Source organism: Argiope bruennichi, chromosome 6 (genome assembly GCF_947563725.1).
Source record: "Argiope bruennichi chromosome 6, qqArgBrue1.1, whole genome shotgun sequence".
NCBI classification, from domain to species: domain Eukaryota; kingdom Metazoa; phylum Arthropoda; class Arachnida; order Araneae; family Araneidae; genus Argiope; species Argiope bruennichi.
Genome location: NC_079156.1, coordinates 4,851,567 through 4,879,386, shown reverse-complemented (window position 1 = coordinate 4,879,386; position 27,820 = coordinate 4,851,567). Strand labels below are relative to the sequence as shown.

At 29.8% G+C, this 27,820-nt stretch overlaps 1 protein-coding gene across 2 annotated transcripts in view; it reads right to left on the bottom strand.

Moving 5' to 3' along the window:
• The window catches only part of LOC129971607 (RING finger and SPRY domain-containing protein 1-like), a 63,963-nt gene that overhangs the window by 26,906 nt on the left and 9,237 nt on the right, over positions 1-27,820 (bottom strand). For both annotated transcript variants that reach the window (XM_056085537.1, XM_056085539.1), the window contains exons 4-6: positions 21,973-22,099; positions 17,768-17,826; positions 5,365-5,431 (exon numbers count right to left, since the gene is read on the bottom strand). In XM_056085537.1, coding sequence (XP_055941512.1) covers positions 5,365-5,431; positions 17,768-17,826; positions 21,973-22,099 — 253 coding nt within the window. The remainder of the gene's footprint in view (positions 1-5,364; positions 5,432-17,767; positions 17,827-21,972; positions 22,100-27,820) is intronic.

Here is a 27,820-nt window from a genome sequence, read left to right as displayed (position 1 = left end):
TTCTAGTCACTAACATTCGTAAGCACACAAAAATAAATAGCCTTCATTATGTAATAACAAGAATGGTTTGTTTGGACACATTCGTGCTTCACTAAATCTTGTATTAACCTTGATGATATCGGCATACCACACTTTGTTTAAAAAATATCGAATTTGGAAATGTTATTTATAATTATTAACTTTTAAAACATTCTTTTTATTACAATGGAAATTTTCAAGCAGCAAATGACTATCTTTATTTAAAAAAATCTGAACCAAAAATAGCAAACCAGACTGTATCTTTTGTAGAATGGCAAAAATGATTGGATAGTTTTGATTAATAATATGATCATTAGATCATGGTCTTAGTTTGGCAGATAGGGTCAACTTTGCAACAAATAAAGATGATTTAAATTTTAATGCAAGTAACTTGTCCTTTCCTACATTCTCCAGAAGTCATTTCACATTTTATCCCATTTGTTTAACAGTAGTTGCATTCTCTAACCACTAATTCTTGAAATGATATTAAATAATTTTGATGTGACAGTAATTAAATTTTGAAGTGATTTTGTAATTAGTGAATTTGAATTAATTTACACTCTAATTTTCAAGCATTGAAAATTAGAGTGAAAGAGATTAAATTTGAATTAATTTAATCTCTTTAATTTTCAAGCGTAATTTTGAATGAAAATTGAAAATTTGATTAAAAAAGTATTATTAACAATAAATTTTAATGCATACTATTTCCAGTAATTGACAACCACATACTAGAGACTATTAATTAAAAAAAAACTTTGAGAACAATTTATAACTTTTACCCCAAACTTTCTAACAACATGGCGTATCTTGCAAAGGGAAAGACAGAAAACTTGTACCTGGTAACAGTAGAACTGCTTGAGGTCTTGGCCGAGGAAAACCTTAAAATTTCAGATTACAGAAATACTATATCTAAATATAAGAACTATGACAACGATTTCTTTAAGGAATTCTTAAATACCATAATAGAAGAACGAAAGCAAAAAAGAAGCCAAACAAAAGAAGAAATCCTATGCAAAAAGAAAGAAAAAAAAGGGATATTGTGAGTGAAGATTGAAGAGCAAGAGCAAATGCAGGTAAAAGTAATAGAAGAAAAACACAAGAAAGAATTTTAAAAACTGTGTGTGTTTGAAATGGCGAAACTCAAATTGCTGCTCAAAGTTCCAAAATTTTCACCACCAACATGCTGTTTTAGATGTTGAACCATCTTGGTTCAAAATGAAGAAATTAATTCCCCACTTTAACACATAAGATGATATGTGATTATATTTAGAATTGTTTGAAAGGCAACTGAGTTTTCTTAAAATGCTTCAATCCAGATGGATTGCATACCTTATTGAAGCACTGCAAACAGAAGTGTCCAAGGAAATTGCCAGAGAACCTATAGAAGTTCCCTAGGACCACTCCTACATTAAAGAAATGCTGCTAAAGTGTTGTAAATTTAGCGCACAAAACTTTTGGCAACTTTTCTGTTATCATAGAAAAAACTCTGAAGAACATGGTGTGATTTTTATTTTGAGCTTAGAACCTATTGTGAAGGCTGGTTCTTCAAACTTAGAACTGCAGATTTTGTGAAATTAAAAGATTTGATTATAGCTGACCAAATTAAGAAGAGAACCACTCCACATTATAAGGACCACTGCTTGGATGATTGGTCTGTATGGAATTCACCAGGTGAATTGGCTGACAAATTAGACGTCTACGACAATCTACAAAGAAATGAGACGAAAGACCCTACTTCTTCCACTTATCTGAAAGGGAAAACTTACCAAAAACTAAGGAATGATTCAACCAAATACAGTTTTGCAAAGACAAATCACAGGAGAGAAGTAAATTCTAAAATCCAGGGACATAAATTTGAGATGAGAGACCAATTTTGAATTTATACAGATAAGATACACCTGGCTTCATCAAGTCATCTCACCATGTCCCTTGCAGACGGCCATTCTTCTGAAGTAGAAACTTATAAAAGCCATATAAACATAGAACTAAAAATTTCAATAATGACAACTCTCACTACCTTGCCTGAAACCAAGGGAAATCATACTCTTTTGGGAATAGCCTTTTTACAAGAGGTTCGAGTGGTTTTGAACAACAAAGAACTGAACTGGTTTTTCAGTAACAAGCCACAAGTAAAATACCCATTTGCTAAGGAGGAACACCTCCTGACCCTTGAGAATCCAATCCAGTCCAGTCTTGTGGCATGCAGGGGAATTCTACCCCAACCAGTCCTTATCTACTTTGTTCAGACGAAGCTGGGCACCTAATTTTTGAACAGCACAAAAGATTTAACTCAATTCTGGAGCAGTATGAATCTAATTTCAGACCAGGGGAAGATGCAACTCCTTACATAGAACACAAGAAAGGAAATTGATTCACTCCTTGTGAGTAATCAAAGAGTTTGATTTGCCATATGTGGCTCCTGTTGTGCATTGATGACAGGAAACTTAATGCTGTTACAAAATCTAATCCATATCCACTGCCATGAATGGATGATCTTTTACAAAATGCAAAACATACTGCTTTCATGTCAACTACAGATTTAAAGATGGGTTATCAGATTACAACAAGATCAGAATGTATCCATCTGATAAAAACAAAACAGCTTTTAATTGCCTTTTGATGTTTATTGATTTAACCAAATGCTGTTTTGTTTAAAAACAGCACCAACAAGGTTCCAAAAACTGATGGACCTTTTCGTAAATGGACTAAAAGTAAATACTTTAACCTATCTAGATGATGTTATTTTAATGTCTTCTACCTTTGAAGAACATTTAGAAGACTTATGAATAGTTTTTGATAGACTCAAAAAATTCAAGTTGAATGCCAACAGAAATAAGTGTCAATTTTGTTGTGATAAAATTAAGTATTTTGGACATTATATTAGTAAGGAAGGTATATCAATTGATCAAAAAAACCACAAATAGCTGCCTTTGTAAATATGCCATCACCCAAATCTGTCAAACAAGTTCAGAGATTTATAACACAAACATTATATTATAGAAACATGTTCGGAATATTAACAATACATTCCAAATTTTTCTCAAATTGCAAAACCACTAATTGATCTAATGAAGAGAAATGACTTGTGGAAGAAGAATGATGAGCAAGAAAATGCTTTCAAAGAGTTAAAATCAAATTTAGTGAGTTTGCCTAGCCTAAAACATGATGATGGAATCAAATCATGCCTCCTCCAGACGGATGCCAGTAAAGTGGTTCTTGGAGATGTATTATTCCAAAGAGAAAAAGACATATAGTGTATATAGAATACTAACCTCACCGGAATGAAATTAATCTATCATAGAAAGGGAAGCTATTGAATTTGTATGGACTCTTGTAAAGTTTAGAGGTTATGTAGAGGGTCAAACCCTTATACTTGCTTCTCATCAACAGCCATTAAAATTTTTAATGTCTCTGAAGTCTCCCTCTGTTAGACTTTCATGGTGAGCCTTATAAATCCAAACACATAACCTAACAATCAACTATATTCCTGGACGATCAAATTTCATTGCCGACTTGTCATCTCAACCAACATCTGAACTGAAAAGCAAAAACTGTGAATTAATGCTATATACTGATAGACTTCCCCACACATTCACCAAAAGAAATTCGTGAGATGAAGAACTGAAGAAAATCATCGAATATTTCGAAGTTAAAAAATTCATCATGATAACCCAAGTGCAGGTCATTATGGGTAGATCGAATGCATGACAGAATTTCAAAAAGATATTAGTGAACTGGTATGCAATCTTACATCGGTGACTATGCAAGAAATTGCTTAGAATGTAATCATTATAAATCGTTGAATCAAAGTCAGCTAAAATACTAAGAATATCTGTATATTTGCAATGTTTTGAGACAGTCTCCACTGGTTCATTTGGTTCTTTGCCTGAAAATAAAAATGGCAAATGCTGGATTTTAATTGTAGAATGTGACACAACCTTAATCGAAGAAATCATATTACAATATGGTCAACCCAAAAGATTAATCAGCAAAATCGGTAGCCAGTTTGTGAGTGCAAAGCAAGCAAGCGCTGAAAGCAAATCAAGATGTAACATCTGTATACCACACCCAAGTCAATCCTGTCGAGAGAAAAAAAAAATTGGGACTTAAAACCATGGATTGCCATCTTGGAATAAGATCGACATGATAAATGGGAAGATAAACTTCCTGCTATACATTTCACATTGAACAGTGTCAAGTGTGATTCTACAGATGGAACTACTGATTACTTGGATGGGAAATGAGAACTATAGACGACATGACTAATGATTTCTGAGATATCATAAATGTTGAAAATTTTCTGCCACCATATTTAAAAAGACTGGGTAACTTTTTTGCAAAAATTTGTTGAGTACTAAAACAAAACAAGATAAGAGAAATGTTTATGGTAATAAATATCATTGTAAAGTTCCCCAATATCTGTCAGGTGATAAAGTCTGGGTAGCTCTACATCCAGTCAGTTAAAGACTGCCAAAATCATGCACAAGAAAGATGGACTTTACATTTTTGTTACAATGCAGTCCTCAAAAACTTATAAAGTGCCCCATCTGGATAATCCTAGTGAAGTTCATGTACAACATCATACTTCCACTCTCTGGCATGGCAAGAAAAATGATGCTATATCAATGATCCAAAAATGTAAAACTGCTGGTTCCTTACCGAGGACAATTTTTCGGAACCAGAAGGGGAGTGTAACAAATAAAAGGAGCAGCTAGAGAGAGAAACAAGAAGTCAACTTGTAGCCATCGGAAATGCAGCGTCATTAGAATTTGCCTAAATTCTTTTATGTGTTAATTGCGTTATGACTGTAGCTCATTAGATTTTAAATGCAATTATATTTGATCTAGCTAGTATCTGTCTTTCTTAAAACACTCAGTCACAACATCTTTTATTAAGATGAATTACTCTTTCACACTAAAAGTTAAACCATTTATTTTATTAAGCACTGTGTCTACTATAAGAAAATTGGAACTAAATTGAACTTGAAGAAAAAATCTTGCACCAAGATTATGAAAAAGATTTATAGTACAAAAGCTAAAAATAATGTGATCAGTTAGAAAGTTTTTTTTTTTTTTTAATTATTTGTCTGTTTTTACATACACTGTTCTAATCTTGCATAATTTTTTGTTGCTGCTATAGCTCAATGACACATATGAGATACATTTATCTTATTTAACTTATAATCTTTTCTGATAACAAAATCTTTGAGAATTATTTTTAGCTATAATAAGTATAAATAATATTTTTATATGAAAATTTTTGTTGTATACCTCCATATATAGAAACTATTTTTCTAAAGAAAATCTATGGCTCCAGAAAAGTCTTAAATATATAAATTTTCCTTACTTGTTTGTGCAAATTTTTCTAAGGCAATTAGTGAGAATAGGATCACAGATGTGTTCATGCTAGGATCCTTAAAAAGAAAGGAAAAAAATGCAAACAATCAAAATTTCAATAATTAAAAAGATTTAATATTAAAATTTAAAATCATTCTCAGTTAACAACACAAGCATTAAAATAAATGAATACATACAAAAATACTTTAACTAAATTTACAAATTTCATTAAACAAAATTTATAACAAACCTGAACACAATGCTTGTAATCCAAAATAAAATATTTCCTATATTGCACTTCAATTTCCATATTCAAAATAGTAAGATAAATGTTAACCAGTTTCAACCACTGGTACATTTTTTCCCAATTTTTGTTTCATATGAAAGTTTATGACCTCTAGATGTGGCATGCTCTCCCCCACAATTCATTTTTGAGAGGAATTGAAAAAATTATACTTCATTATGGAAAGGAAATAAAAAAATAAAAAGAATAACACTCTATAAGGGGGGAAAATGTGATAGTTTTCAAGAAAACACTAAAAAACACTATTAGAACAGCTATCAAAATTTTTTATTTCATATGAAAACTTCTGTCTCCTAGATATGCCAAGAGAATAATCTACCCTTACCATTCTTTGATTTCAAAAGAAATCAAAAATACAATTTTTCATTATATATTTTCTATGAAGAAACATCTTGACAAAGTTCCCTGATGCAATCATTGTATCAATCTCAATTTGCTTCATATGAATACTCAAGATCATTTAATATGTCACCAAAGGTCTTTCCTATCCATTTTGAGAAATGCTGCAAATTAAAATAAACACAATACATAACCTCCACAACTGTGATGGAAACTTTGACAATCTTCACTTTCAAATACAACTAATCAATATAATATTATTGCTCTATCATTATTGCACACTTTTCCTAATATTATTGTTATTATACTTCTATTACAATTTTGTTGTGATGCAATTAAGTTGACTGACATGATTAAACTAATCTTATCATTACTAGCCATCTCCGGCAACCATATTAATGATATTAATTATATAACATTAATATAGGTAGGTTGACAAAATTTTGATGAAATCACATGTTCTTCATTATTTTTAATTATAGCAGCATAATAATGATAGAGCATTCCGGTTTGGTTAGTCAAGTGGCTATCATTTTGCAGTCTTTTTCCTGATTTTTCTAGGTTTTATTTTTAAAAAATTAGTCTGCCTTTTTCTGGACATGCTTAAAAACTTCAAAATTATCCTGTTTCATATTCTTTCGCATATTTATTGCACAGTATGCTCTTAATAGTATATATAAATTAGTTCTTTTATCTTTTTAGCATAAATCAATGTAAGTGTAAATAAAATTTAAAGTTTAGAAAACATAACAAAAAGTCATTTTTCAATTTCTATACTTAAAATAAGCTTTATTACCAAAGCTTCATTTCCAATACTAACAATGTATGGATGTCGAAATAAGTTTTTAGGCAACCAGTTTTATTCACAAAAGATATAATACAAAATTGCATATGCATAGGCAGAATGTTTAGTAATGAAATAATCTGTTTACTTCTGTAGGGCTTTTTCTATTCATACCCTTTACCTAGACTCAAATTAAAGCGAAATAATTCCACAAATAGAAAAAAAAAAATATTTACTAATATATAATGAAAAATTATTGAAAAAAAATATTAGCAATAATGCTATGCACCTTTAATTTAAAAGGAGTATTGCATCAAAATAAAAAATAAAAAAATTATTCAACAATTCTTATTCTGCCTGTAGAAACGAATGTTAATTTAACCATTTAAATTATTTTGACTAGGAGCATGAAAACTAAAATATATTTTCGATCTAAATACAATGAATTCATAAGTAATAAAAAACATTGGATTAACATTGTAATCTCACAAATTATGCAAGAAATCACAATGAATTAGTACATTTTTTAAAACAATAAATAGAGTGATGTATATAATCTATACTTATAATAAAGCTCAATGTGTGTGTCTGTGTGTCTACAAGCCAGACCTTTTGACATGCAGCTACCGTATTTGGTACATGTATACCTTGAAGGTCGGAAAAGTGCACCTGGGGTCCCGTTTTTCGAATTTTTAATTAGAATGTTAATTATTAATTAAAAACTAACTTTCCCGCCAATAAAATTCTCATTTCCCCATCACCAAATGAATAAGGCTACAGTTCTTCTTTTCCACGCTAATAAGGTTAGGCTTAACATTTTTTGGCCGATTATTTCAAACGATTCTGTTTATTTTGTTAATGTTTGATGCATTTAAAATTAAATATTGTTAATCAATCGATATTTCGGATTCATTCTAAAGTACTTTTGAATTAAAATAAAACAGAATAAAGGAAATTAAAAATATCTAATTTGCATAGCGTTACCCAACTGGCGTAGAAAAATTCACGCATGCGCATTGTGTTCTGATTGTTGACAACTACTTTCAACGGATGTGAATTTGATTTAAATTATTTTTAGGTTAGTTGTGTGCTTTTGTAATTAAATTCTATTTATGTTATATATTTTTCGTATATGCTTATAATTTTAAGTACATCGTTTTTAAGTAGTTTTTTTTTAACCTGTTTTCGAACGATTATTTATTTTCTTAATGTCTGATGCATTTAAAATTAAACATTTTTAATAAATCGATCTGCTCATGATCAATCTGTGAAAATTATGTTGACAAATTCTTGAGATATTACATAAATTAAGAAAGATATTCTTTAGTGCCCATAAGGTTTAAATGCTCAGTGACTCTGTTTTCAGTAATCATATTATAAAAAATGCTTTGTTTCAGTAAAAATTATTATTATATTAATTGCAGATTAATCATTTCCACTTTAATTTAAAACATAAATTCAATGGGAGCTAACAGAAAATTAGAGAGATACATATTACGTTATGACTGAAGGCTTTTATAATATTATGAGTGAATTATATGACTATCAAAATTTGAAGTTTTAAATATTTTGATAAAGAAACTATTAAAGTAGGAATTACATACAATATTTAATTATTAAAATTTTAACGAGCTTTAAGATTGGCGAAACGGCTGGTCACCAAAGGCAGCTAGTATAAAAATAAAACAAACAATGACTAGTACATTCACAACTAAAACAACATATATAACAATTTGAAATAGAATTCATCATAAACTAGATACAAGGGAGCTGCACTTAAAAATAGAAAGAACTTCTCAAATATACAATAATAATTCAATAAAGACAAAATTTAAAAATAAACATCTCATCATATGGCACATGCGCAGTTTGTTTCCGACTCTGAATAAATGGCTGATTTTCAATGATTTGCAACATTGTTTCATACCACTTATGCAAAAAATAAAATTCAATTTTAGAATAAATTCCCATGATTTTTTCCGAATCTAGAATTCCCTGACCATTCATTTTTATTTGGTTAGCTGACAACTTGGATTAATTATGCTTGCAATGGAAGGGAAAATATTTGGGATGGAAATTAGTGAAAGCTGGCCAGTTGTTGAGATTGAGGGCTCTATCTCAATTTTACTTTATAGTATCTCTCAAAAAAGAAATAAGAAGAAAGTAGACAACCCTTAATGGCCTATTTAGGAGAAAGAACTTTCAGGAGAAATAAAAATTACCAAAGTATATATAAATCAAATATTTTATTTAGTGACTTTCATTCTCTCTCTGCAAAGAATTTTTTTCTGCAGAGAATGCACATTGAAGTAATGCATTTGGATTTTCTCTAGGAAAAGAATGGTAGTTGAGAAAAATGAACAATTGATTTTATGACTACTGGTAGCATCAATTTTACTATCTTAAGGCTTATTCAATGTTTATAATTCGGATTATTTCATTTATGCTGTAAAAATAAGATATAACAGCATTGAAGCACTATAAATACAATGTTTCTTCTTTATAATTTTTGTTTATTGACTTGGAAAATATTTTACTAGTAAGTTATTTTCATTCGATTTACTTTTAGCTTTATTTGTTTTTGTATATTCTTATAGATTTTTTATGAAATTCATAAAACCACTGATAGCATTCATTTCACTTAAAATAAAAATTGAAGCAACTTGTACAATTTTGTAGCTAGGGGATTGATTCATTAAATTTGTTTAATACAGAAATACAATTGACCAAAAACACAACAAAAAAATCTGAAAATGTTGCATGACACAACGAACAAATGAAAAATATGCAAAGAGTTAAATAGTTATTGTACAGAAAAAAATTATCAAAACTACAGCTCCAATGGCTTTTATATTCATTTCAAAATATGCATAAAAGTAAGAAATCAATACTGATATGATTTTCTCAAAGACACTTTAAGAAATACATTGACACTTTAAGAAATACACACTTTAAGAAATATAAATTTAAATATATACATGACAACAAATATAAAAGAAAAGGCAATTCTTTATTGCAAATATATTGCATTAGCATATATTAGTAAACTTTCTTTAATGGTCAAGGGACCTTTGTGGCATATTTTGGATACATCAATGGGTTTTTGGAGGAGAGGGGGTTTACAGGTCTTTCATGGACATAACTCAACTGGCATTTGAGAATCAATCACATTGGCATAATAAGTACTTTCATTTTGTGCATGAGATTCAAATGCGGAAGAAATTTTTAAGACCTGGGACCTCCTTTTTTCCAGATGAATATTTCTGTGCTATTTGACAACCCCCCCCCCCTTTTTTTTTTAAAAAAGCTTCCTCTGACACTAGCTTTTCCCTTGGACTTAACTGTTTGTCATTAATATTTTTTTTCCCAGAAAAACTTCTGCTTTGAAGCTGCTGCTGTTTCTTGCCATTGAATCCCAGTTTCTTAAAGAAATTTCTGCCTACTTTAGCTTTAAGATAGTCCTTCCTTAGATACAACGGAAATGCAGATTTCATTAGAGACATAAGCTCACACTTTACATTTGGAATGGCATCAAATGACTCTGAAATGACTATTTGTTTGTGAAGAGACGACGAGCTCATGGTGCTAAACTCAGCTCAACTTTAAAAGCTCATGAAAACAGGTAAGCATAGCACATGTTTTTTTTTTTTTTGACATAAATGGAAGCTGTCTGGAATTTTTAACTTCAAATCACCAACTATCCACTAGTTTCTTCTGCTGTAGTTGCTATAAACTGGCAGCAGGATACTTGTGTCCATCCAAGTCATGAGGACCTTTTTCTGCAACTCGCCAAACAGGAGGCCTTTTACTAACATCAAAGAAACAGTATGTTTCCAATAAACAGGATTAATTACCTATACTGATTGCAATAGCAAATTATGAAAGAGCATTTTCTTCTATTATGTTTGTGGACATTCATCAACATATACTTTCAATACATATTTGGAGAATTTCTTTACAGCATCCAATCTTGATTTCCAAGCTGAAATGAAAAGCATCCATCCTCATCCAATAAATACAAATTTTGTGGAAAGATGACTTTTGTAGGCGTAATAAACTGCACATTTTTTTTTTTTTTTAATGAGAAAAGATTTTTTAAAAAATGGAGGTTTTGAAGAATCACATCCTTCTTAACATTATTTTAAATAACAGATAATAAACAAATAACTGATCATTAAAGGTGGCTAGGTTAAACAATTTTGGAAAGAATGAAATTCTATGAATTGATTAAAAGATGGAATTTTTGAATTAAGCAAACAACTGATTTACTAAATAGCAGGGAGAAAATATTTTTATAGCTAATTTTTACTTTAAAATTCGCCAACATAAATTGGTAATTGCTATATGCATTGATTATTTTTATTTAATATATTCATAAAACTGTTCTCCATGGTGATGAAAGAAATAGTATGAGAAAAATAATGTAATATTGTAGTAACATGAACATTACAGTTACTAATGAATACTGTAGTAACATCCAACATTACAGTTTCTTCATTACTAATAACAATATGAAAAACACATATACTTTTACTTCTAATATTAGCCTGTGTTTGCTTTAACATATATTGATGAAGATTTTATTATTTGGAAGAAATTTAAAAGTGATAAGGAATTATTTCATACTTTTTTTATGGCAGCACAGTTTTTTATTAATAAAAATTAAACATTTAATTCATCACAAAAATTTTCCTGGTTTTCTGAAATGAAAGCCAAATTTGAAGCATTTATAATACAAAAATTACAACTATATGAAATCAAATTTAGATGGCTACATGATGCAAATAATCACATAAAGTAAAAAAATACACTTCATTGTTAGCACATGGAAGGAATGCCAGTACCAGGCTTGCCACTCAAATGAAAATCCCAAGGGAAAAAAAATATTTTGTATTTTCCCTGTATGCATATGCAATATAAGAAGAAATGTCTGAATAACAAATTTTAATTATAATGGAATAACAATATTTCATAGTTTTAAATAGTTAAAAAAGCAAGGTTCTTTCAAAGCAAGGTTTAAATAGTTAAAAAAGCAAGGTTCTTTCAAAGCAAGGTTTAAATAGTTAAAAAAGCAAGGTTTAAATCCACAATAAATGTGGATTTAAACAAGATGCAGATTTAAACAAGACGAGACAGTAAAATTTTTGGGCATGTGTTCAAATATTTTTTATAATATTCTTCACATATATAAATCATTGCTTTAAAAACAAAAGATTTTTTCCCCCCAATTTCCAGTACTTTTACCAATAATCAAGTAACTTGCAGACACTATTCAAATGTCGATACTTTTCCTCAACCTTAGATTTTTAGGATCAACAAGCTTTATCAAAAATAAATATCTAATATTTTTGCTTCTTCAATTGTGCTTCTTTTGATGCAATGTTCTTTATTAATTGCTTAATAAAAATGAAAAGACTTTCATATAAAAAAAGTATCATTGTCTGAAATTTTTAAAGAAATTGTTGAAGAATATTTAAGAGTAGTTAATTTAGGTCATAATCAATTTATCTGACAAGCATTTAAAATATATCACTCATGGCAGATCCAGAAAAAGTTTCTTTTTAATTCAAATCTATGTATTTATCTGGGGGAACGGCAGTGCCCCCGCCAAGTCGAGCAAAAACAAGCGGCACGGTCGTACCATCCTTTTCTCGAAGCAGTTCAGGCCATTTTCGACCCCCTATAACTTCGTTGTGGATAAAACTAGAAGCCTGAATTTTCAGTAACAAAGCAGGCATTATATAAACACGGTATATTTCAAATTTCATTAAATTTGAACAGGTAGTTTAAGAATTATAACTAGTCAAAGTTTGTGAATTTTGTCACTGACTGACTGACTGACCGATCATCAAAACTCTAAGGCATTTCTAGCAGACATAGAAGCTTCAAATTTAAAATACAATTAGTGTTTAGTGTTCAAATCAAGGAAAAACTAAAATATGCGTGAAATAATGGACGGATCGATAAATTACTCGAAGTTTCGAGCATTATCCATTTTGTCGGCAAATTCGTCGCCAAGTCGCCAAATGGTCGCCAATTTTGTCACCAAGCTCTGGGATCACTAGCTCGGCATCCGACAGCATCCAATACAGATTACTGTAAAACGGTCTTTCTTATGATGACACTATTTGCGATGGGAAGCAAAATTACAGATTTGTAACAATATCAAATTTGAAATAATTCAATTTGAAGCTGCAAACGCAATGGGTGACTTTCAGAGAATCAATCTGGTAGAAAAAGAGCAAATTAATCTTCAAAGTATGATCGCAAAACCTAATGCCGATTAAAAAAGAGTCTTCGATATGATCACAAATAAAATGGACACAACTCATAATAACGCTGACGTTTTACGCTGTTTTGTGGGTGGAACTGGAAAAAGCTTTTTAATAAAAACTCTGAAAGTTTGGGTTAAGACGCATTTAAACAAAAAAAGTGGCAGTTAGTGCTCCAATAGGAATAGCTGCATTCAATGTGAATGGATTGACTATACATAGACTGTTGCAGCTGCCTGTAGAACACAAGCAAACACCGAAATACAAGTCACTTTCTGATGAAATGCTCCAAGTTCTGAGATCAGATTTTAAAGAAGTGGTGTTGTTTATGATAGACGAAGTGTCGATGATATCCAATGATACTTTAACATATATTCATTTACGCTTATCTGAAATATTCGACACAAGCGACGATCAGAATGGGTGGTTGGGGAAAAAAAAACTTCTTGAAGTTTTCGGAGATCACTTACAGCTTCCGACGGTAAGAGGAAAGTCATCTTTTGAAAAACTATCAACTGCTGAAACTAACAAGTTGTTAGGTTCCCTCAGTATACCGAATCTGTGGATTGAACTGTTCATATACGATGAACTGACAATTAACGTGCGACAGCTTAATGACTCTGACTTTGTTGAAATGCTAAATAGAATAATATTAGGTGTGACTACACAAAAAGACCGCGACTTACTCTCAACTAGATTAATAACTCTCAAATCTAATTCAAATGAAAACAGATTAATTGAAGTAATTGAACACCTCTCGAAACTTCCTGATGATACCGTTTGCTTATTACCTACAAAAAACGTATCAACAATTAAATACTGCAATGCTTAAATCTCTTCCACATCCGAAATAAAACTTAAAGCTGTAGATAGCATAGATTGCCCTAGATACCTAACAAAAAGAGCTCGTGAATGCATAAAAAAAATATGAAGACGATGTTTCTATGACTGCAGGCCTAGAAGAGAACATAATTATAAAAATAGGAGTAAAAGTCATGTTAAGGCGAAATATTGACGTGAGTCTTGGTTTAATTAATAGTTCTATCAGTATCGCGCAAAGAGTAAAGGTTGATCCTGAAAATACAAAAATAATTAAGAAAATATACATTGCATTTAATAAAGAACATGTTTACGAGCTTAGTCCGGTCAAAACTAAATTTGAAATTATTAATAGAGCTTATGTTCATCGCGAACAGTTTCCCATACGTTTAGTCTATGCTGTAATAATGCACAAAAGTCAGGGCCTAAGTCTAAATAATGCACTAATGGATATCGGTTCTGCAGTATTCACATCCGGTCAAGCTTACGTGGCACTTTCGAGAGTTACAAGTCTGTACCACTTACATCTAATAAATGTTGACTTTGGAAGTATTAAAGCGCAGAAATCTTCAATTTGTGAATACAACAGACTAAGAAGCATTTACCGTCCAGACTTGTCAAAAATTGTAACATCAAAGCTTACGAGAAAAACACATAGAGACAGGGAGTGGGCTTTGAGAAAAACCGTAGCTGAAGCTCAAGAATTAGTACTGGAAAAGAAAAAGAGGAAGACTGCATACAAAATAAGAAAAGGACTATCAACAAAAAGAAATTAGATGACATCAAAAACATAACTTGTAAAAAAACCAAGTCTCGCAACTCAGTTCTTCTATCGTAAAAAGTTGTGAGATCCATGTAATACCAAGTCGGTCAATTTATTCAGTTCATACTTAAGGGTCCTTCTGTCTTAAGTTATTACATAATTAGCTAACCTAACAACATCTTATAGTGACCATATCAATATTAAAAATCTTTTATGGTTTAAATAAATAGATTGACTTGGCAATCGCACTAAACAATCTAATTTAATATAATATTTAATGTAATCTAATTTAATGTAAAGATACATTGTGTTTTCATGCGATGGCCAAGTCAATCTATTTATTTAAACCATAAAAGAATTTTACTATTGATATGGTCACTATAAGATGTTGTTAGGTTAGCTAATTACGTAATAACTGAAGACAGAAGGACCCTTAAGTATGAACTGAATAAATTGACCGACTTGGTATTACATGGATCTCACAACTTTTTACGATAGAAGAACTGAGTTGCGAGACTTGGTTTTTTTTAGATGTTTTTGATGGCATTTATATAATCAAAAACCTTTTTAGTGTACTTTTGCAAACACTGATATTTTTCACCTAGCATACAAAACAAAACTTCAGTGGAAACTCAGAAGAACCTCTAACTTCTAGGAAATCAGCAAATGGAATAACTTTAAATATTCTATACATTGCTTTTAGAATAATATCAACTTTCCATTCAATGCATTTATTATGTTCGTGCTGAAACACACATCGGATTTATGTGCAATCTATAAGTACTCAGATCAAAAAATTTTACATTCTCAGTTCTTTTCTAATATGTTTGGGAAAAAAAAAATTTTTTTATTTACATTTGGTCCATCCATATTAATTGGCAAAAGCAACTGTATATATAAATCTGATAAAAGTTCTCAAGCAATCTTTGGTCAGTGGTATATCTTAAAAATATTGAGGCCCAATCTTCCAATATCTTGTGGAAATTCTTGGTTGTGGATTATTGGTTGATTAACACCATTATCTTATAGTAAGAGACATTTTGTATTTTTGAGAAAAGCCGTTCAAAACTTTGTCAAAGAATATTACAATTTTCTTTTTATTGCTTAAAGGTTTCTTAAGAGACAGTTAAACTAATCCATAATAAATAATGTAAAACTTTTTTGTAGACCTAAAATACATATTTTGGCAAATGCACTATCAGTGAATAAATGTGAAATTTTTGATATATAAGTGAATGCATTAAAGGTCGAATGTGATGCAAAACCATTAATGACAATAAAAGTTCAGATTTAAATGATTATTCTGGAACTAAAACTTTGAAAATGGTTTATTTTCAAGCAGCAAATTTAACATTTTCAGATTCGGCATATATCTTCTCCTGCATTCCTTTTACATAAAAAGTCCAATATTAATTATGACTTTTTTGGACTAGCATGCAATTATGTATGCTTTCCATTTTTGGCATGACTAATAAGTGCCTGTTTTCCCATATTACACAAGCTTATTATCTTCTTACAAAGTGAACAGTGCACAGCAAATGGATTTTGCAGAACTTCTCAAACCCATTCAGCAAAGTCAGGATTTATATTTTTATCCATCCAATCTGTATTAAATATGGATTTTGATCAACTCACTGTTCAAAAAAATTCTTTAATCTACTCTAAATAAGCTCATATTTCTTAAATAATAAACAAACCATTTAATAAACTCAAGTGTGAGTCACTAAACATCACCATGATGCTTCCGCAAATTGAATGCTGATATTTCTGCCAAAGAGATTAATTCTCTAACGCAGTTATAGCCATCTTGTGCATTCTCATTAACTGCAATTCAGGAATTTCATGTAAAAAGAATAAACGTTTCTGAAATCGAAATTAGACTGATCTATATAGAAGAAAAGCGAAACTAGTAGAAAAGGGAAGAGTTTTTGCGATTACACAGTTTTGTTTTTGGTGCTATGGCTATAATCTTTTGTTCTTTTAATGTTCAAAAATCAGCATTTTTTAGATTAAAAAAAAAGAAATTTAAAATTCCCTGTATTTTCCTAGTTTCTATTGAAATTTTCAAATTTCTCTGCTTTTTTCCTGTTTTCGAGATGATTTTTAAATTCTCGATATTTTCCCAGTGTTCCCGGTGCCGTGGCAACCCTGCAGTTAACACAAAACTCTTGACTCTATTGGTACCATTGTATTGCAATTACACTTTAAGCTTAAAGTACACATAACTGTAATTTTCCTTTGAACAATACAGACAGATCTTTACTGAGTTGATAATTAGCAGTTTTGGTTGCTAATCCGAGTAACTACATCATGAATATGAATAAAAAAATTGAGTTAGATGTGTTTTAAATCTAAAGCATGCATACAACCTAATGCACCATAACAATGTCAGTGAAGTGCAAAGGGTTACAAAAGACATTTCTAAAGCATTCATTTATATAAGCAATATTTTTATATAAAATATCAATGAACAAAACCTATTAATATCTGCAATTTTATTTTTAATGAAATGAAAACATCAAACGATTCTTATGCCTCCTACAATTTTCAAAAAAATTACACTGTACTATAAAATTTTTAAACTATCAAAAATTAATATAAAATTTCATTAAATATACGAGTGAAAACTTGGAGGTAAATAAATATGATTTAAAGTAACACTAATATATTTAGTTTAAAGGAATACCAAAAATTAAATAATCTCTTCTATGAAACTAAATATTTTTAATGCACAAAAGCTATGCTTGGAAACACATACATAAAAACATAGTATGGACACATATGTGTTTAACACTATACATGGGAATATCATTTATAGTAATCTAATATAAAATACTGTGCATGGGAATATAGTTTTTAGTAAAAATTATATTGAAAACCACCTTCATTAAAACCATCTTCCTTATGTTTCATATCACTTATAAGAGAAATCTGAATAAAATCTGTTCAACAGTTTGGATTTCTATAATCAATAAACAATTTATAAATTCCACTTTTGTTTATATAGACAATCTTAAATTTAATAAGAAAATGATTTTAAAATGTTCAAATTTATATTATGAAAAATACATGTCATAGTTAGTATATTATAAAAATAATATGAAACAAAATGTTTACTAAAAACTAACTTACAAGATTAGTGAAGAGGTAATCCATTGCATCTTGAGTTAAAAGAGCTATGCTACTTGGACCTATAAAACAAATAAAGCAATTGTAAATTGCAAAAATAATAGGCAAAGATGCTTTCAGGCATGATAATGAATAAATATCAATATTGATTCTTAAAACAAAGATTTCAAATTAATGTGCCATAATTTTACTCTTTATATTACTTGGACTTAAACAATAAAATCTAAATTATAAAAGAAATTCATAGAAGTTCAAAATCTACAACCTGAGGAATCAGAATTTGTACATGTATTTACATTCATGAAAATAAAAGATTGTTGTCTCTAAATGTGTTGCATAGGATGATTATTATAAAGGAAAGAAAATTATAAGGCTGAAATTTTATTACATAAATTATATGCATTACAAAAAAAGTACCATTTCATAAGTAAACTAAAATATTTAGATTATTAGCAGAAGAAAAATATGCAACTTGTAAGTTCCACAATTCATTTAAAGAATGAACAACAGGAATTTATAAGAACTTAATGATTCACTAAAGCTAAAAAAATTCATTATTAAAATTTTGAGGCAAGCCATTACTTATCTTTGAATGGCAACATTAAAATTAAAAAAAAAAAACATTTTTTCAGATTGTTTTATTTAATGTTTTTACAGTGGCATTTAATTAATGATCAGCTAATTAATACAGCAGCAAAATATTATTGGAAATGTTCTGGAGAGTACTCATTGTGTCACCAAAAACTCAATTCAGTCAGAGGAAAGAAGTAAAAGAAAAAAAATACAAATAAGCAGGTGATAATTTAAATAAGCACAAAAATGGACATAATCTTCAGGAAACAGATAATGACTTATAGAAATTTATGTTTGTATCTTCCAAAGCTATTTTCCAAAAAAATGGTTTTTGTATTATCTTATAACTTAAAACATTAAATTATTTGATGATACAAATTTCATTTCCAAAAAATTCTTTTTTTAATTTTAATTTGATGCACAATCTGTAATAATGTTTTTAGTGTTATAATGAAATTTAAACTAATCCATCAAAACATTCAACCATATACTTTTGCCAATCATCAACTCTGAACTAGGATTTCTCCTTCCGACTTTATTTCACAGAACTTTTATTTATTAATTTGCAAAAGCAGCAAATTTGTAGAAGACTGATCAATTAAATTCATATTTTTCAGTTGTATCAAATAACAAGGAAAAATTTTAAGAAAAATTCATTTTATAACAATCGTTCAGCAACCTAAAAAGTCAATAATCTGGCAAACAAGAGGTCACCAAAAGTGGCTAATTATTTAAATATTCATTGATATATGATAACAATAATATGAGATGTCAGGCCTAAGATGGAATAGTCTGCACCAAAATTATTATTGACAATGGGAAAAAAACAATTATAACATATCAAATTATTCCTCATTTTATTATTTAGAATTATTTTCTTAACAATGATAACAGTACAGAGACTAGATAATAGAAAGTATACTTGAGTGCAAGGCTGACCATCTGGGGGGGGGGGGGTGAATGCTGTGCATTGGGCCCCAGGATTAAGGGGGTCCCAACATGGTCAAGAACTAAAATAATATTCTGAAAAATAATAGTGGAATGTAAAGAAGATAGAAGAAATTTAATTGAAACAGACCTTAATTTACAGATATATTACAGCCCACTGCAAGCGTGCAACATATTATAAACCTAAAATAGGTAGATTAACGGTCCTACTAAGGTAGCATACAGTAATTTTAAAGTTCATACTATAAAATGTTTAATATTGCTAGATCTAATCATGCACATGACAATGAAATATCCCTCTAGGTGTCAAAAATGAAAATTAGCAGAAAAGAAGAAAAGCTAAATTTCAAGAGGGCACAAGTAGATCTGTTTTCTTTCTATGAAGTAATTTTGGCAATGAAATTGCTTTGACTTCAGAAGTTACAATTCAAACTTCAACTGGACAAGAAAGTTCCACACAAAGTATACAATCTTGTAATGGAAATTTAGAAATGGTGAAATTTGTTGAAGAATCGAATGTTTATACAAATATGATCGAATCGGAAAATAACGATGAAAATGACGATAACAAATATAGTAAAGTGCATATAAGTCATATAGGCTTATGGTCAAATATTATATCTGATACATGGCTGTTTATACGGCTTCATTCTGTGGTAATGGGGCAACTGGCTGCAATTAAAGAGGAATTTAGATATTATTTTTTAACATTATAATTGATACTGTTATTGCATGGGAGATAGATTTAAAAGTGTCAAATTAATTCATGCTTTTCTAAATTAATTATTTAAATCATTAATCAATTAAAAACATTGTTAAAAAAGTTTTAAAACAAAGAAGTAAATGAAAACATAATCCAGAAAATTGGTTTGTTGACAGATTTGATTTCAAATAAAAGGGATGTAAATAACGAACAAGACAAACTGCAATACATAATAAATAATATTTTTAATGAATTGTTTTTAAATATTTTAACTATCTTAAAACTTTATGTTGCCAGTTACTACAAAGAGCTCTGAGCACTCTTTTAGCAAATTAAAATTAATAAATGTCTTTGGTCAAGCATGTGTGCAGAAAACATTTAAATGCATTTGCTATACTAAGCAACAAAAAAGAAATTGCAAAAAATTGCAATTTTTCTGAAGTAATTACTAACAAAAACAAAATCAAGTATTAAATTTACAATAGCAATACATGTTCGTGTTTATAATTTTGTTACAAAAAATTTGTTATATAATAAGTAAATTTGCAAACATTCTCAAGTTTGATAGGAAAAATTGGAAGGAGGAGCTCTTTCACAAAATTTACAAACTAATTTCAAAACCAAATTTTTTCTCTTAATTTTTTTAATACAATGTAATTTCCCTTATACATGATTACCAATTATGTTCAATTTATAATTTTTTATGTGTGTGTGTGTGTGTGTGTGTGTGCATGCACAATGATATTTTAAAGTCTAATTTAAAATCTTATATCCTAATTTTTATCTTAATTTAGCCATATTAACTTCATTCTAATATATTCTCTTATTTCCTGATCCAATTCATTTTTTTTTTAAATTTAATTCTACACTTGCTCTAGAAAACAGGTGGATTCAGCATTTTCTAATATTCTGAGTGAAGGGAAAAAACTCTTTAATGCTTACAACATTTTTTCAAATATACCTAAAATTTCCTGACATAAATTGACACATGTCAAAGAATTCCCTATCAAAATCTCATAGTAAAATGATCAAAGCAAAAAATTTATGTCTCTCCTGGTCTTGTGTTTTGATGTAGACTGACATGTTCCTTACCGCCTATTCTTTATATAATTAGAGACCTCAAGCAAGGCCGTGAATGCCACGAGTACACAGATTTTTATTTTCAGAACCTCAACATAGAAAGAAAAAAAAGAAGGAGGAAAAACCTGAATAAGCCAGGAATCTCTTTTGGATGGCCAATTAAATACAAAATGTAAGAGAGGGTATTTTTTTAAATTGAAATTAATTTTGAAGTTGGGTTTGCACTTTTATTTCATTGTGCATACATTATTTAATTTTCACCCACAGTAATTTATAGTAAACTGTTTCAGTTCAAGTTATGCTTATCAATGTATCAAATAACAAGATGAAATTTTAAAATGCATGCTATATTAATCATTTAGCAGTCTAAAAATTAAATAATCTGGGCAAACAAGCTGGTTGCCAAAGGTGGCTAGTTAACTTAAAGTACACAGTTTTTACATTATTTTACACAAAGTTGGAAATCTTGCAATTTTGAAATGCTACAATGCTAATTGTGATCATTTGAAAATAATATAATTGCAATTTGAAAATAATATAATTGCAATTTGAAAACAATATAATTGAAATTGTTTTTCCTCTTTGCACTTGCTATTTTATAGAGTGATGATTGAATTTAATAACACAAATTAAAGATTTTCAAAATGGTAAAATAATAAGGCAGGAAAACATATGTTTAATGAAATAATTCAGAAAAGTGTTTAATTTACAAAAATTTATGTAACAAAAAAATATATTATTATATGCAATAGGACATTAAAGAATAGGGTTCAATTTTCAAATGTGAATACCAGGATGGCACATTTATAGTTTAAAAGAAAATGAAGGATATTTCTGTTCTTACAAGATGTCACAACTTTCAGTGACAAGTTTTATTAATTTACGCAAATATAATATTAATTACCAGCAAGTTTTTCAGCAATACAGCCCAAAATAACACAGATGTTTCTGTGCCGAGTAGGATTGAATTTTCCCTGAAGAGCTTGTTCTTTAGATAAGCAAAACACTTTTGAAAGCTTTGCAATTGATTCCTAAAAAGGAAAAGGAACCATTAAAATACATTAATTTAACTTTTAATGATAAAACTGGATAAGAAATTTTTTATTCCTGGAAAGCATATTTTTTACAAAAAACCTGAATATTGATACATTTTTTTAAAATTTTTTTTACAAAATATTGATTTGAAAAATTCTATGAAAAATGAATACTTTTCTACAGATTGTTTTGATTTTTAACATTCAATTGTTGATGTATGAAAAACAATGAATGAAGATTATACTATATATCATTAGTATTAGCCATGTGGAAAGATTCCACTTCCTTCGATAATCAATGTTAACATTATTTGGATGAAAGCTTTCTCCATGTTTGACATTTAATATGCCATAGATGCTCGAAATTAATATTAAATGAGAATACAAGGCACCCATTTTACAAGATATCTTGCTATCTATTACTTGATAAGATGACATGTTTTTAAAAATTTTCAACACACATTTTCAACTTGTTTCTTAAAAAGTTTATTGTAATAAAAATGGAAATAGTTCCAATCAATCATATTATATATATATATATGCCTGAGAGCTCAAAGTATTCATCAAAAAAAATTGTAGTCTTAAAAGAAGAAAAAAACATCTTAAACTGATTTGGAGAAATTTTCATAAATTCTGAATGAAGAATTCAAATTTTGGCTCATACATTTCTTAAATCTTTATGCAGTAAGAGCAATAGTATTAAAACAAATTATAATGGGAATAAGAATTTCAAGTTATGTCCACGCATTCAATTGTATGCAAAAGACATATTATATATTTAATTTATGGAACTATAGGACACCTTTTAACTGAGCCGCTCAGAAGCCAATGCGGCTAAGTCCATTTTTTGATATTTTCTGATTTTTGGAAATTTTGATGAAATAAATAATAATCTTCTTAGTTATTAAAGGATTTACTCGTTGGTTACTTTTTTCTAGGTTAGACAGCCCTTTTTTTAATAGCTTCTGAATATATTGTATAATAATTTCAGAAGCCATTGTGAATAAGTCCACCTTTTATCAATATTTTTTTACATGAACTTTGAAATAAAAATTAAATTCTTCTTCTTCTTTCGATATTTGTTGGTAACACTGAAAAACAAGAAATTCATAGTAACTGTAACCGTTACTTCTAATTAGAATTGTTTGAGTTTTATGCACGTGCGTCAAAACACAAAAATATTACGTTGAAGTGTTTGCGAAAATTATTGTGTTATCAAAAACATTAAATAAATTTTTTTTTAATAACTGTAAAAGCTCTGACTTTCTAAAATAATAAAAAAGATTTATTGTAAGGGCATAAAAATTAAAAATGGAAATAGAACACAGTGAAAGTGATACGATATTTCATCCTAATTCAAGGAGAGTTAACCGTATTGATTCTGATACATCGTCAGATAACGAAGATACAGAATATAATCAAAATAACAGAAAAGTTGGTAGAAAACTCAGCAGGAATCCTGGAAAATGGTCTAGAAATGCTGAGAAACAAAAAAGGATACAAGGTAAACAATATCAAAATAGAAATAAAAGAATAATTCCTGCAAAGAAATTTGATAATAAACCTTGTAACTGTTTACGACTTTGTAATCACAAGATAACCTTTTATCAAAGAAAACAGGCGGTGAAAAATTTTTACAAGCTTAATGATCATTATAAGCAAAATATTTTTTTAAGTGGGTTAATTAGAGTTCATGCTATCAAAAGACATGAATAACACCAGACCCAGGAATAACACCAAAGGACCAAGATCTTAATCTTTTGAATATTTTATTAGACTTAACGGCCAAGATGTTGGTGTTTGCAAAAAATATTTTATAGAAACATATCAAATAAGTAACGGGCGACTATATAATTGCTGTTCAAAGGAAGATCTGAAGGACCACCGGGGGCAACATATTCCAGGTAACAAAATAGATGATTCCCATGTAAGAAAACATATAAGTTCCTTTCCTGCTATTTCAAGCCATTATACAAGAGGTCATAACCCAGACGCAGATGCTTAAATCCAGACCTTTCTATTGCAAAAATGTATAACCTGTATGTCGAACAATGTAATGAAGAGCAAATTGTACCAGTAAAGGAAAAGTTTTATTACCATAGATTTTCGACAAAATTTAACTTACATTTTAAGCAACCTTCAAAAGATACTTGTGCAAAATGTGATTATTTGGTAATAAAAAAACAATCTACAATAGATGAAGAAAAAAATGCAGCTGAAGTTGAACATGACCAACACTTGCTAAATGCAGAAATTGCCCGAAATAGTATGGCTAATGATCGATTAAGAGCTTCAGACGAAATATACGTGTTTAGTTTTGATTTAGAAAAAGCATTACCATTTCCGAAACTATCCACATCAGTGGCTTATTACAAGAGAAACTTATATGTATACAATCTTGGTTGCCATGATTTAAAGACTAACGAGGGCTACATGTATGTTTGGCCTATAACCCAAGCATCGCGGGGTTCACAAGAAGTGTCATCGTGTTTAACTAAACACATTAAATTGTAAGCAAAGGACTTTCAAAAAATTATAATGTATTCAGATTCATGTTCAGGACAGAATCGAAATATAAAATCTATGTTAAGTTTACTGAAATTGGTTCAGAGTGAAGATATAAAAGCTGAATCAATTGAGCTTAAATTTTTATTAAGTGGGCACAGTTATTTGCCTAATGATGCTGATTTTGTAGTTATAGAAGCTTATGCAAAAAAAAATTACGTATATTTATAACCCTAGTGACTGGTATCATATAATACAAAATGGTAAAAGAAAGAACCCTTTCAGAGTTGTCGAAATGAATCCACAAGAATTTCTTTCCACAAAACCATTGGAAGAAGCTGTTACTAACAGAAAAAAATCAACAAGTGGACTAACAGTCAATTGGCTTAATATGAGATGGATAAAATTGGAAAGGTCAAACCCAAGCAGCATTAAGTTCAAATATAATTTTGACGAGGATGATACCTTTCATGTAATTGATATAAAAAAAATAGGTAGGCCAGTAAATTTAAAAAATATAACTCAACCTATATTATATCCTAATGGCAGAACAATTTCAAGAGAAACAAAAAAAGACATCATGTGTTTATTAAAGTATATACCTCCAATTAAATACGACTTTTACAGGACATTAAGGACAACACGTGGAGATCAAGATTTACATTTAAATAACTCGTAAGAAGATGATGTTTGTTATGATGAATAAACATAAAACTTATGACAATAAATGTTATTTTATTATTTTTACATAAATTTCTTATCTTTTTCAGCTGCCAAAAGGTATAAGTCCTAAAATTTTTAAGATGCTGTCATTATTTCAATAAATACTTACGTTTTTATTTACACATCCTGTACATATCTTGTTTTTTGGCAGAGTTTACACCTTGAAAAAATACTTTATACACTTTTCTAATTAAATTAATAAACCAAGAATTTTAAAAATTAATGTATCAAGAAACATTAATTTTCTCAATTTCTGTGTTTTGGACTTAACCGCATTGGCTTCTGAGTGACTCAACTATCAAAATTATCACACAACAAACATGACACATGTCCAAATTAATAACATAATCTTGTAACATCTCATCAAATAGTAATTTATTAACAAAACAATATTCCAATTGGGAACATCAAATGAAAATTTCATTAAATCCTCTACATTTGAGAAAAATGATTATTTATATTCTAAGTAGGGTTTGATTTCCTGATAAAGAAATTATATTTTAAATATAAAATGAGTGATGCACATATTTTCATAAAACTGGCTTTTTTTTAAACATTTTTTTAACTGGCTCACATAAAATTGAAAATTTACATAGAATTTTTTGCAATCAGTAGTCATGGTTAAAAAGATCCACTTTATGAAAGAAAAGCATGAGATATCCTAATGTGAATAAGAAAAGAATCTGCTATACCTGATCTGTTTAATTTGCTTAAACTTCCCTATTCCAAATTGGTAACTTTAGCCACTACTCTGTGAAAAGAGAAATTCATCTCAATTTCCCTTATCTTTGTGGAAGGAGAAATCATTTTTATCTGCAAATTAGGATATTTTATTAGCAATTGACATATCAATATTCGAGTCAGACTGGACGAGGATTCGGCAGGCATCGCATTTTTTTTAACCCTATTACTAATCTTCTGTTGTTGTTGTTGTTTCTAATCTCTCTTGTCTAGACAAGCCCACTGACTTTAAGATGTCATTTGTGGTTTAAGCCAAGGGTACGTCTCTTGTTTTTTCAAGAGCGCCATCTAGGGCCAAGAGAACGACTTAGCTACACACACGTTACAACCCTTTTTACGCGGCGGACTTCATTCACTCATCTACAGATCGTCATTTAAACCTGAATCAGAGAACGATCACCCCTGATCCAGTAGCCCCATCTCGAAGACTTTGTGACCAGTACCCCCAATGGTATCATGGAGGACTTTGTGACCACGTCAGATTAATACGCGCGTCAGCCACCAAGCACGCGGGGTGACTTCGGCCGGCGGGGTTCGAATTCGCAACCAAAGAGACGCGAATCTAACGCCCTACCAACCAGGCTATCCCGGCCCACTCATCTTCTAATTCAACTAATTAAAAAGTATATTCTTGCATTCATATAGATAGAACAATCAAATTAAATTCACAGACATGTTAGGAGGATGTCGCTTTTCTACATTAAATTCAAACAGAAAATTTTTTACCAAGTTTTTATTTTTAATCAATAATGAATTCATCCGCGTTATCCATAATCTCATTTTGCCATCTAATGTGCAAATTTTCAATGCTGGACCGATGAAAATCATTTGGTTTTTGAACAAAATATTTGGAGATACTATTTGGGATATCATTCGAATTTTCAAATTTTTCGCCTTTTAGAAAAAAATGTTGAAGCAATCGTAATAGATGTAAATCCGATGACGCAAATGCAAGCAAGTACGGTCGGTGAAGCAATACCTCTCATCCCAATTAATCAATTTTTTCCGGGTTCGTCTTGCATTATACTGTTGCAAAATAATACCTTTTCTGTTGATAACTATTGGATATTTTTCAAGTAAAGATTGATTTACTGATCCAATTGTTCACAGTAAATGTCTGCATTTAGTTTGTCCAAGGTTCAGCACTTCAAAATGAACGACTCCGCGAATACTTCACCAAACACACAAAAGCGCCTTTTGGAGAAAAAGCCACTGCCTTTTGCGTTTTGGTTTATCATAGAGGACCCATTTTTCATCTCCAGTGATCAAGCGATCAAAAAATGCTTCTATATTGTGCCCCTGAAGCAATAAGTTGCATATGGTGGATCGGTTAGCTTTGTTTTCTTCGGGCAGATTATGCGGGACCCAAACACCTACTCTTTTTACTTTGCTAATCTGCTGCAAATGTTTTTAGATGGTTGCCCAAGGTTAGTTAAGAGTGTTTGACAATTCTTGATTATCTGACACAGATCTGCTTTCACTTCTGCCTTGTTGGTCTTCTTGATCGGTATCTGTCGGAAAGATCGAAATTGCCGGATTCAAATTTAGAAAATCACCTTTGGCATTTACAGAAGTCTAATACATTCGGATAAACATCGCAAACCATTACGTTGCTACCCATTTGAAACTCAAAAAGCATACAATATGTACCTCTTCTAGTATTTGGCTGGCCATTTCGCCACAAATCGCAAAAAAAGGAGGTATTTAATTACTTAGAAGTAAATAAGTCATTCTAACCACAAAATGTCT